At 33.6% G+C, this 13,341-nt stretch overlaps 1 protein-coding gene across 1 annotated transcript in view; it reads left to right on the top strand.

The window, feature by feature from the left end:
- The window catches only part of FBN2 (fibrillin 2), a 269,025-nt gene that overhangs the window by 87,690 nt on the left and 167,994 nt on the right, over positions 1-13,341 (top strand). Inside the window, exon 7 of the mRNA XM_015140689.3 lies at positions 4,409-4,534. Within this exon, the coding sequence (XP_014996175.2) occupies positions 4,409-4,534 (126 nt within the window). The remainder of the gene's footprint in view (positions 1-4,408; positions 4,535-13,341) is intronic.

The following is a 13,341-nucleotide window of genomic DNA, read 5'->3' as shown; positions in this document are numbered from 1 at the left end:
TTATAAACTAGAATTATTTCTGCTTTGTTACATTGTTTTTAACCTTAATAGACATGGACTGACGTTATTGCATAAAGTATAAGTTTCAAAATATATAATTGTGTTCTCTAAAATTGTTACATGTGATTTGGAATAATTCAAAATTTAAAGAAATAGTAAGTTTTTGCCTGAATCAAAGGAATAAACCAAGATACATCTGTACAGTCTGGTCACTGGAGAATTAATCAATCATTAGTAGTTGCTTGTGATAGGACTTTGCAGATGTAGAAATTCTTGCATAGTTTGAAGGCTAGAGGCTTGCTTTTTTATAAAGAGCATATCTAGTTCCAAATTGGTTATTTCTTGGTTATTTCTATATGATTTCTTTTAAATTTTCTTTTTTATTTTAACTGCTAACTTGATCTAACTAAAAGAAGTTAATTCTACGTAACTGCAGAGTCTAGGAGACTTCAAAAATAAGGGTTTCGTTCTCCTTCTAAAAAAAATACTTTTCAGGCAGTTACAAAATAAATCCTATGATGTTGGATTGTTTTTCTTTTTGAAAAATCACTGAATCTACTACAGTCTGTATGCAGCATACAATTTTATGAATAATATTAAGGTTTTATAGACTTGGTCTCATTTTTCAGCTTTTCCCATGATATTTTTTCTCTGATTTATCTGCCAGGAGAACAAGTTTCTAGAGCTCTTTTATACCACACTGTAATGAGAGTGGGAGTGTAGTACATTTAAAAATGAGGTTTAAGGCTGTGCGCAGTGGCTCACTCCTGTAATCCCAGCACTTTGGGAGGCCAAGGCGGGTGGATCACCTGAGGTCAGGAGTTCGAGGCCAACCTGACCAACATTGTGAAACCCTATCTCTACTATAAGTACAACATTAGCTGGGTGAGGTGTCTCATACCTGTAATCCCAGCTACAGGCAGGAGAATCACTTGAACTGAGGAGGTGGAGGTTGCAGTGAGCCAAGATCGTGCCACTGCACTCCAACCTGGGCAACAAGAGCAAATATAATAATAATGTCTCAAAAAATAATACTAATAACAATAATAATGAGGTTTAAAATGTGCTGAATTAGAATGTTCAGTATATAGATTTCTTGCCATATATTGTATTCATAGTTGATTTTTTGTTTACATCATGTATCCTTTAATAAGATACTGAAATCTACTTTAATTCAGTAAAAAATACTTTGGACTATTGTAATTGGCTCAATAGATATAGCTAATAGGAGGAAGAAATAGTTTGTAGGCTTGAATTCACTAATTTACACACTGAGATACACAGAACTTTTGAGCTTACCAAAAATTAATAGGGCAAATTGATATGTACGGACACAGAGATGTGCTCACGAAATATTTTATAATGAAGAAAAACAAGATGCAGAAAAACACATAGAATGTGGTTTCATTCTTGTTAAATAAACAGACCACCATTCTGAATATGTGTGTGAATAAAAGTGAAAAGACAGAAGCAAATTTATATCAATGGTTATTTAATTTTCTATTTTCTGTATCTTTAACATTTGTTGCAATGAGATATGTTATTTCATAATTAAGTATATAGCATTAATAAATCTATTATGTAAGCTTGTAAGTTTGAATAGATTGTAACAAATTTGTGTAAATTTACATATTTATTTTCATATACGGTGTTTATTATAAAGATCGACTGGTTTTTTACTTGTATTTCCAAAAGCCAAGTTTTATAGTAATTGATTATCTCTATTGTTTGTTTTGTATTTTTTCATCATTATTTTATTGATTCCATTTACTTTGGGTTTAATTTGCTCTTCTTTTTAAAATATCTTAATATGGAAACTTAAATCACTGATTTAAGAAGTTTCTCTTTTTATACTATAAGCATTTTAATGCTATACATTTACCTCTAAGCACCATTTTAGCTGCGTCCTACAAATTTTGATATGGTGTATCTTCATTTTAAGTTAATTCAAAATATGTTCTAGTTTTCCATGTGATTTCTTCTTTGACCCGTGCATTATTTCAAAGTATGTTGCTTAAATTTCAGGTATTTGAGGTTGTTCCAGATTTTTTTCCTTTATTACCTTCCAGTTTAACTCTGTTGTGTTTGGGGAACATGTTTTGGATTATTTTAACTTTCTTTTACATTTAATGAACCTTTTGCATGGCCTCAGAATATAGTCTTTCTTGATAAATATTCCGTGTGCACTTGATAAGAATGTGTGTTCTGCCTAAGTGAGGTGGAATATTTTATAAATATCAACTAGGACAAGTTGGTTGAAAGTATGGTTCAAGTCTAATGTATCCCTGATGATTTTCAGTCTACTTATTCTTTAGTTAAGAGAAGAATGTGGAAATTCCACATACTTGCAGGTTATTTATTTCTGTTTTCAATTTTATCTGCTGAAATTACCCTTGCTCCAGGTGTTTAATGCTTTATAATCATGCATAGACAGCATTATCATATCTTCTTGATGAAATGACCCCTTTGTCATTATGCAATGTGCATTTTTATCCACACACAATATTATTTGTTGTGATGAGTACTACTTGTAGTATTAACATAGCTATTCCAGATTTTTTTTTGATTGAGTTCTTAACATATCTTTTTCATCCCTTTACTTTTTAAGATATCAAAGTAGTTTTCTTGTAGGCAACCTAAAATGGGTCTTGCTTTTTAAAAATCTGACAGTCAGACTTTTTAATGGGATTTTTCCTACCACTGACATCTCATACAGTTAGCAATTTCATTGTGTTTAAATCTGTCATTTATTATCTCATGTCTGTCTCACCTATTCTTTGTTACTCTTTTTCTGTTTGCCTGACTCTTAGATTAATAGTGTATATTCTTGTATTGCAATTTATCACCACAATTGGATTATTAACTATACTTCTGCTTATTTTTTTAGTGTTTATACGTATTTAACTTACTACATTCAAATAATATAATGCCACTTCACTTATAATGTAATAACTTTACAATAGTACCATTTATCTCTTCAATTTTTCGTGTTATTGTTATGTTTTTTACTTCCATGTGTTATGACATCCAGAATTCATTATTGTTGTTGTTGCTTGGAAAAATCAATTCTGTTAAGGTTAATTAAAAAATTAGAAAATATACTTTATCAACACATTACCATTTCTACTGCTTTTCATTTTTTGTGTGTAAGTTAGAATTTTAATCTCACTTTTATTTTGCCTGAAGAACTTCCTTTTACATTTAAAGTCTGAAAATTCTTTATTAACGCTTCATGAATTTTATTATGTCAATACTAAGGATTTTTGTTCCTACGTGGATGAAATTAATAGGCAGTTTAAAGGATAGGATGATAATTTCAATGTCTAAAACTGAAATTTTAAATTTAGAGTAAGAGGACAACAATTCCAATATAAGAGTGTTCAAGGAATATAAATAGACAACTTTCACACGAGGAAATGAAACAGCTAATAAGCATAGGAGCTAGTAATTAGAGAAATGAAAAGTAAAGTAATAATATTCCTGTACAATATTAGGCCAAAGAAAATTAGGATATTGGAGACCGGGCATGGTGGCTCACGCCTGTAATCCCAGCATTTTGGGAGGCCAAGGTGGGCAGATCATCTGAGGTCGGGAGTTCGAGACCAGCCTGATCAACATGGAGAAACCCTGTCTCTACTAAAAACACAAAATTAGCCAGGCATGATGGTGCATGCCTGTATTCCCAGCGACTCAGGAAGGCTGCGGAGGTGGAGGTAGCAGTGAGTCGAGATCGTGCCACTGCACTCCAGTCTGGGCAATAAGAGCAAAACTCAGTCTAAAAAAAAAAAAAGAAAATATCATGTATTGGCAGGAAAGAAGAAATACAGGTGTCTTCACGAACAGTAGAGTTGTATAGACTGCTAGTGGTGTGAAGACTCCTGCAGGCATTCTGAAGGACCACTGAACACTATTCGTATTAGTTACATGTATACCCTATGATCTAGTAATTCTGCTCTGGCTCTGCAGCAAAATGGTAAAGAGTCTCCTTGAGTCCTCAAGGTCCATAGTCATTCAGCTCCACAAAAAAATGTAGTGGAGACATTCACTGTACCATTCACTGAGGTTTTGAGAAGTTAAACTAAGTGCCCATGATCAGGAGAGGAAACATATTAAGAAGTGTTCTGCAGTCACCTGAAGGAACAGATTGTCCATATAACAGTATGGATGGATCTTAAAAACAAAATTTTAAAAGGAAAATTAAGAAACAAACTAAGATATATAACTTGATACCATTTACATGAATTAAAACATATGCATACAAAGGTATTTTACTTCTCTAACCCCACTCTCTTGAGAAAAACTGAGTTTCTTAGAAGGAAGTTTATATAAGTTTTTATAGTAAAAAAAAAAAAGTATAGATATTCTCAAAACCAGTGTCATCTGTGTTTAAATTGTTTTCTTCTTGCAGATGTTGATGAATGCCAGGCTATCCCAGGGATATGCCAAGGAGGAAACTGTATCAATACAGTGGGCTCTTTTGAATGCAGATGCCCTGCTGGTCACAAGCAGAGTGAAACTACTCAGAAATGTGAAGGTGAGTCTCTCTACTTTGGGAAACATGCCTAATTGTTGACTTTAATGCAAGAAAAACATGACTTCATTTGAAATTTTGAAGACTATTGGTCACAGTTAAAATTCTTGATCTACTATGAAAGCATAGGTTTAACCCTAGAGTAGTTTTGTATTTGTGTATTACAGCCTTAGTGGGTTTGATTTGAAAAGAGTCGATGAGCATTTGCATCTCCTTTGTTATCTCAGTTGTGTTGCAGTGAGAATGGGAGTAATCCAACCATTTATGTTTCTCCTTAATGAAGTAGTTTTCCATTTCACTTATGAAGTTATTTCAAAAACGAAAATTGAGATAGAGATAAGAAGTCCAAGTGAAATACAGTATCATGTGTAAATGATGTGTTAGTAGTTGGCACCATGTCATATATTATAAAATGAAATATTCTAATTGGTATACTGAATATTGTTTGGCCACCAAATTTTTTAAAATGGATTATTGATTCAGGAATGGTTTGGGAATTACCACCACAAATATCTTAATAAAGAATAACTTGCTCAAATAAAGATATCAAAAAACCTAATACTTTTCTGCAATATTAAATATGGATTATAATATTGAAATGTAAGTTACATTATCAGTCCTTAAATAGAATAAATTTACTTGTTATCTATATCTGTGATCAAAACCTGTATCATTTTTATCAAATTCAGTAAGTTTCTAAGTGCATGTAGCTTCAATGATCATGGATATTTAGAATAGTTTTGATGATTCTAGTAGTTTTGATATAATGTTTATCTTTTCAGTTACGTTACTTAAATAAATTTATTTCATCTAAGGTGGTTTTCTAAAGGCAATAGTGTGTAACTGTTCTCATTTTTTTGTGAAAAGCATTATCGTCAACTCAAATTAAGTCTTTTGCTCTTCCTCTTTCTAAAAGTAGTTTGAGTTACTGTTTGTTGATTGGTTGTAAACAGCTGCATTCATCTTTGTAAAAAAGAAAATGGGAAGAGGCAAAATCTAAAGTTTAATTGTGGAAGATAAACAGTAATATGAACTATATTATTTCACAGGAGGTAGAATGTGGGTACATATGCCATTGTTTCAACGCCAGAAACCGTAATCTTATAAATCCTTGGGACGTGTATTATCCTATGCTTTTTTTTTTTTTCATTTGCCCTGGTTCATGTATACTAAGCTCCAAATTAATTGTTATAGTTATATACATTTTACATAATTACAGATTAATTTCATGCTCCCTCTAAGAAGAAAGTTTTAAAAAAGTAGTTGATTATTTTAAGGACCAAATAAATTCTCTGTGAAATTGTTTACAGGAATGCCCAAGTATCTTATACCACTTAAATACACTGTTGATAGTCAAAGTCAGCCTGTAGTGGGAAAGGTGAAAGTAACATTTGGAAGACGTGAAAAAATATCTGAATTACCTGAAGAAGCACAAACATTAGACCAAAAACTCAGGAATCTGCAGAAATTCTGGGTTATGCCACTTTTTCCTGGCCACTTTTTGTATTTTTTTCTCCTGGCTTTTTATGACTTGATTGTGTTGCTTAAAATTTTCTCACTCCCTTTCACTTTTTACTTCTAGACTAATATCTAAACTAGATGTACTTGGAAACAAAGTTTGATTATAGATGAGAAGGCACAGCCACTGACTGATTATAGTAGTTGTGACATTTCTAGTGCACATCAAACCATGTATTTCTTCTTAGTTAAAAATGGAATGAGGCTTTTCTATGTTACATTTCATCAAAGCAACATACAGAGCCAAGCCAGACATGGGAGAAAGACAGTGCAAGTCTTTATTCACCACTTGCCTATGTTCTTTAGGAAAGAGGGACATTGATAGCATGTAGGCACCACCCAAAGCCCTGAATCCAGTCGTGCCTTTTTACTTCCTGCCCAGGCAGCCAAATCCATTTAACCATTGCCCAGAAATAATTATGTGATTTAATATTTGGGATTGGTGGGGAATAGCAGAATTGGAAGAAGTAGTGATTAGAATTTGAAATATAAAGGTTTTATGAAGGCCTGACTTGTGTATAAGTCATATTTATTTAAATATCTCTTAAAAATGGCTATTTTCAATTTTCTTTGGGTAATACTGTTTCTTTATATAAAACAAGTGGTATTTGCTTATATAAAACTATTTAATGTAATCAGTAGTATAATACATCAGGAAAAACTGTAAACAGTTGCCACACTTAGTGGCGGGTTTTGAATTGTAGTCAGTTTTATGGATAATGTAGTATCTGTAAAAATCTTGCCATAAATGTAATGTTTGCTTTAAATAAAAATGTAACTATTACAATTACTTTTGATCAGCTATCAAAGGTAAAATATTTTAATTTATTATGTGAATTACAGTACGAATATAAAACATAGTACTATTGGCAGATTTAAGATGATGTTCTTCCTGTTTTTACTGTAGCATGTTTCATACTTCTGTTCACACAGCAATGAAATTATCTTAAAAAACCTTTTTTGGTCTTTAAGTTACTAGGTCTGTTCAGAAATACGAAAAGTAAGTTCAGTATTTTGGATCTGAGTGATTAGGAAAATGGTGATATCCTTAACAAGAAACTGCAATTAGCTTATTAATCATTAAACATTATGTTATTGATATTGTGTGTGTGTGTTTGTTAACTATCTCACTCCAACCCTTGAATAAGATCCTTGAGGGCAGAGCCTCTGTCTTTAGTGCTGTATCCCAGAGCCTAGAACAGTTTAGTTGGCTCCAAATATATGTTTTAATTGGGAGTAGGATATATAATAAGTTAATTTATTTGACTTGGGCTGAAAGTCCAAATGCCAGGTAAAATTTGGGCCCAGAGTTAAAACTGAATTTGGAAAGAAGCTACTGGTCTTCCCCAAAGGAATTTTTGCTTCATCTTACCATTTTTCATTTTGTTAGTAATTTACTTTTGCTTTGGTTGCCATTGAAAGACCAAGAGCACATAAACATTTAAATGCAGTTTGAAATGTTTAGATCTTCTGTGTCATGGTTCCTCTTTGGTCACCTGCAGGTAATGCTTCTGAGGTCGGGGACCTTTGCTTTTTAGCTGAAAGAAAGAAATGTTTTCTGCTCATTCACTGGGATGTCTTCTTAACAGAAATCTTATTCTGAAAGGCTTGTTCTGCCAAAAAAGTTAAGTTTGAGTATATATAGTTTTTATTAAAAATGTCATAATACTGGGGGCAGCATTCATCTCCTGACTTAATGTTTGAAACATATCTGTCATTATCTATCATGGAGGCTTATGTTGTTTCATTCTCCTGCGACTCTTTTTTTCCCCCCATATTCAGATATAGACAACTAGTAAGCTGTAAATCTGAACTCAAAGCAGAAGGAAATACACACTTCTCCCTTTTCCTCTCTCTCTGTGTGTGTATGTGTGTATGTGGTGTGTTTGTGTGTGTGTGTGTGTGTGTGTGCTTTAAGGAGAATCAGTTATTTTCCCCCTTTGCTCAATTAGGGTCCCGAATCTCAAAAACACCTCTCATGATGCTCCCTGCAGCCATGTTTCTTTCTGCTGTGCCAGTTTGGTTCCCAAATCTAATTTCCTAATTCTGTATTACAGCGGGTAAAATGATTCTTTGGTGGAATAAACCATTTCTTCACATGCAAAGAGAAGGTTGTTTCAGTTAACTTCCTCTGTTCAAATATCCATTAATTTAAATATCCATTTAATTTAGATGAAGGGAAGGAGAACACATCAGTATAATATGAAATGGTACATTAGAAGACGGCTCAGCGTTTTCCTTTTGTACAATAAATTATTTTCGTTTGAATTTCAGTCCATGTGGATAAAGCACAAGCAGGAGCCAGATGTCCTTGCGTGATCCCCCCTTCCAGACTATACCTTCGTTAACATTCCTTGAGCTAGTTATTCTTTCCTGGCTTACATGGGAGGCAGAAAAAGAGCATCATTGTATTGGAAAGTTTCCCTTCAATGGCTCTTTATGTGGCAGAGGGTTGTTTGCAATTTATTTTGAAGAGTTTTCAGCTTTGTTCCATTAACACAGCATTTTGTTGTTTGAGATTTGTGACAACATATATATTTATTTATGCTCATGAAACTCATAAAAGTTGTTGGCACAGTCTCCTCTGCTGCTCTTCCAACTCTGCTTAGATAAACCATGGAAAATAAACTTTCTGTACTAAACTGAAAAGTACTTGCTCTTATTCATATTACGTAAAGTATATTAATTTTAAAATAAATAAAAAATAAATCCATTAACATTCTCAAGGGGAAAACTACACATTAAAATGGAGAGTGAAGCAAGGGGATTGCTAACACTGGAAACAGATAAGACTTTTTGGGTCATACATTTATATACCATGAAAATCATCTTAGCTTAATTTATAACACTGTAGTTAAAACATACGTATTCCCTGTCTCTTGAATAAGAAAGTTAGGGTGGCTACACTCAGACCTGCTTTCTGCCCCCATCACAAATAATTTATTCCTCACTTATATAATATCTGAACAATTTTTTTTTTGCCTGACTCTGCCAGCAGGATATATGTACCAAAATAAAATTAATAAAAGCTGTATTAATTGAACATTTACTACAGTCTAGACAATATTTAAACTACTTTACATGGGTTATCTTATTAAATCTTCACCACAGAGCTGTGAGGTTAGTTACTATTATTAACTCACCTTAGAGATGAAAAAACTGAGGCACAAAAAGGCCAAGTAACTTTCTTAGGATTATATGGATGTGAAACAGCAGGGCCAGGATTCCAGTGTGCTAGGTTGACTCCAGAGCTTTTGCTCCTAGCCAGTGCTATTCAGCAAATAAAGGTGTTGGATGACCAGAACAAAGATACTGCTAACGTTTCCATAGTTGTTTTTTTTGTTGTTGTTGTTGTTTTGTTTTTTAACTGGAGCTACTGGGTTTAAGAATCAAAGCCTTTTTTGACTTTTTCTTACTTGTGCTAAGCAGAAATGACACCACTCAGGGTTACCGTTTTCCTCTCTTCATGTAAATAGACAATTACTTGTAATCCGATGAAAGTTCTTTGCACTAAGGAATCGCTTTTTATGATACATTTATGTTGGGAGGCAGAGCATAGAGTAGTTTGGAAATTTAGTGCAGAGTCATTTGGAGAATATATATTAAGAGTTAAAATATGAAATGGAAATTTGAAGTATTTATGCTTTTATAAACTATTTGGAAAGGGCATACTAGCAGTGATATTTTTAGTCTGACTTTTAGAAGCCCATGCTGTGTTTCACAAATGGAAACGTCGCATCCAAGAAAGTGAGACCAGCAGGGAAGAGTGATAGGAACTCCAGAGGGGCAGCCAAACAGCAGCTCAGAGCTGACATACGAGGCAAAATGAGCACTTAGCAGCTCCTAACATATTTATCAGAAGTTGCCAATCTAAACTATTTCAGTTTCTTCCCACAAATGGCGTGCACTAGTAAAACACATGTGTTAAGCAACTTGGACAGCACCTTAAAGTATTAGTTAACTAACAGCAATATTTCATGGGGAATTACTGAAGTGACATCACTCCTTTAATTTCAACCTAAACAAAGTGGTTTACATGGAAAGTGGCACGCATAGGTTTCTATAAAAGTCTAGACCAGAAAGAGATCTTTATTTGAGGCACAGTGGGTAACATCATTGTCATGAACAAGAAATCTGTGAAAAAATACATATTCCTAAAGAAAATTATTCAGCAAAAGGTAATCTTTGGCATGTGAAGACTGGCTTTGATTTGGATTGTGAATCTGGAGCAAAGTTTGAAATATTCAGATGACATTTTAACTTTTTAAAAATCAATTGTATTTTCAAACATGTTTATCCCAGTAACAAGAGGAAAATTATAGAGAAAAATTGCAATTTAAGTTTTCAGTAAAATTCAGGAAATAAATTTGGGGAGGGAAGAGAACATAGTGGCCAGCAATCTGAGATTTGGGACCCAAATGTCCATCTGTGCTCCTGCTGCACCCCATAAGAATTGTGTCATCTCAAGGAAATTAATGCCTGCATCTTTACAATAGGGATAATAATGGTCTTTTCTCCTTAAGGTTTTTATGCATAACGTATAAAGCATTTGACACTTTGGGTCTTTGTTAAAGACAAGGATAGCAAACATTAATTGTGGAAGAGTTCTGATGTGTCATTTCAATGACGACTTTTAGTACAGTTTCTAATGTGGAACTAGGGTATCCATTAATTCCTGACTGGTCTCAACCTGTCTTTATTCCCCTGCTCCAGTTCCACCTAAATTATAGCAATGGAGAGTTAAGACCCAGAGGGCTTGATTTATTTAACATAAGACAGTGGTCAGGAAATTGCACTTTGATGGATTCAGGAAAAAAATCCCAAATGTTGAGAACCAATGTTGTTTCCCCATTGCCATTGTATGTTTAAATTCTTTTTTAAAAATTATGAAAAAGAAAAGCATGGTAAAGTAATTCACATGATTCTTGCAATTCAGTGTCTGCTAAAGATGACTGGAAAAATTGAGAGCCTCCAAAACATCTTTCTCAGAGACATAAAATTAGATGTGTGTTAATGATAGGAAAACCTATTCTACCCTGAATGAAAGGATCAGATGAACATTTTGCTGAACTTTGCCATTAGAGGAAAAAGGTATCTGCAGTGTTACCTCCCTTTCACTTACTAAATAATTTCTCAATACATTTTTGTTTTGCTTAACATATAACAGCCATTTCACAGTGGAAATGAAAAAACAATAATTCAGGCCAAAATAAAATGCAAGTTCTATAATATTCATATGTATCTTTATATTCTGTTGACAAAATGAGGAAGAAAGAAGGAGAGGGACAGGGAAGAAGGGTAGGAGGAAGAGAGAGAAGGAGAGAGAGAGAGAGAGAACCTTTCTCCATCTCACAAACTACCTTGGCTCAATGCCTGAAAGAAATTAGTCTACTCTAAAGAAATTCTGCTATAGTCAAATAAAACTGTAACAAAACTTGAAATGTAATACCTAGATCCAAGACTGCAATTCTTGCCAGTGCTGTCACTTACTGCCCATATATATATATATATATATATATATGTATATATATGTGTGTGTGTGTGTATATATATACACACACACATACACACACACTTTATTCACTGCCAGGCATTGAAAAATGTATGAAGGTCTGTAGAAAAATGTTATGGGCTGTCATTTCTTTTAGATGCATCCTTGGGAGTATATTATGGCAGGATGTAAATAAACAAAGCTGTGATAATCTTGAATTGCCTTTCTTTCTTAGTCCCAGACTAAATCTCCTTATCTTAATGCAAACTTTTCTTATTTTAATATAGTGTTTCTCATCCATACTTTGCCTTTACTTGATTTTAGTACAAATAATTATATTTTAAGAATAATATGAAGGATTCTGAGAATTTTAGTTCTAGTCACCTGCTGTATTGGTCACAAGGTTAGGTAAATGGTTTCTCCATGTGCCAGTAGTTGTTTTACCTGCTTCCACAAGACAGCTATTTAAAAGAGCCCTTATTTCAGAAGACATAAAATCAATATAAATAAACAAACTTAGTTATAGTATGAGACAGTTTCTTTTAATGTCATTTGGTTATTGAGTTTCTATGCTTTTATGTAAGCTTTAGTTTTCCTAGAGGGCTGTGGTTTCATAGTTTACATATTACTGTGTATTTTCCAGTTTAATTATAAAACTATCTGCGGTATATTTTCGTCCCAGTCTAGCAGCAGCTAACATAGGACAAATGAAGGGTTGGGTTGCAGGTTTGTGCCTTTTGGTGAATGGCAGAGGAGAATTTGGGCATTATTAACCAACAGCTGTATGCTATCAAATTAAATTTGCATGACTTGATTTAACTAGCCATATAGCTGGTGCTAATCTGAAGCATAAACATATTCTTCAGCTATAGGTTTCATCTTCCAAATTCTCAGAAATGCTACTGGGACTATGTGACTATAAACCAAAGCTTCGCTTTTCCCATTAGTAATAGAGTGTTATAATAATCTATTATGTCTTATTACATGGAAGAAAATTGCTTTTTGTGTTGTTCTTAACTGTTTTAAGGATTATGGTAAAATCCTCTTATGTTGCAAAATCAATATTAAGTATTTGAACGTTATAACAAGTTTGTAAAAGAGAGGGTCGTAAAAATGATTTATCTTTTAGTACTGCAGTCTAACTTCAAACTTGCATGCTGACCATTATTTTCCAATCCTCTGATAGAGGAAGTAGGCCTTCTTTTAGAAAGTGGTTTCCCAGATAAGATCCTGACCTACGTTTGTTGTGTAAACCTCACCCAAATGCTCTGATTTCCAGTGTCATTTCTTTAAATTGGAGCAAACCCCTAACGTCTTTTTTTTGAGGCACCTGATATGGTTTGACTGTGTGTCCACCCAAATCTCATCATGAATTTTAATCCCCATAATCTCCACATGTTGAAGGAGGGACTTGGTGGAAGGTGATTGGATCTTGGGGGTGGTTTCCTCCATGCTGTTCTCATGATAGTGAATGAGTTCTCACAAGACCTGGTGACTTTATAAGGCAGTTTCCCGTGCTCTTGCTCAGTCTCAGGCTTACTCGCCTGCTGCCATATAAAATGTGCCTCTTCTCCTTCCACCATGGTTGTAAGTTTCCTGAGGTCTTCCCAGCAGTGCAGAACTAGGAGTCAATTAAACCTCTTTATAAATTACCTAGTCTCAGGCAGCTCTTTATAGCAGTGTGAAAACAGACTAATATAGCACCCTAAATGCAGGTCAAAATAAAATACTAGTTTTATTAAAACTTTTTTTTTTACTTATTACTATTAAAATAAAATTTATTTGTCCACAGACCACCTAA

The sequence above is a fragment of the Macaca mulatta genome, chromosome 6 (assembly GCF_049350105.2).
Source record: "Macaca mulatta isolate MMU2019108-1 chromosome 6, T2T-MMU8v2.0, whole genome shotgun sequence".
Lineage (NCBI taxonomy): Eukaryota > Metazoa > Chordata > Mammalia > Primates > Cercopithecidae > Macaca > Macaca mulatta.
This window is presented reverse-complemented; position numbering and strand designations above follow the sequence as displayed.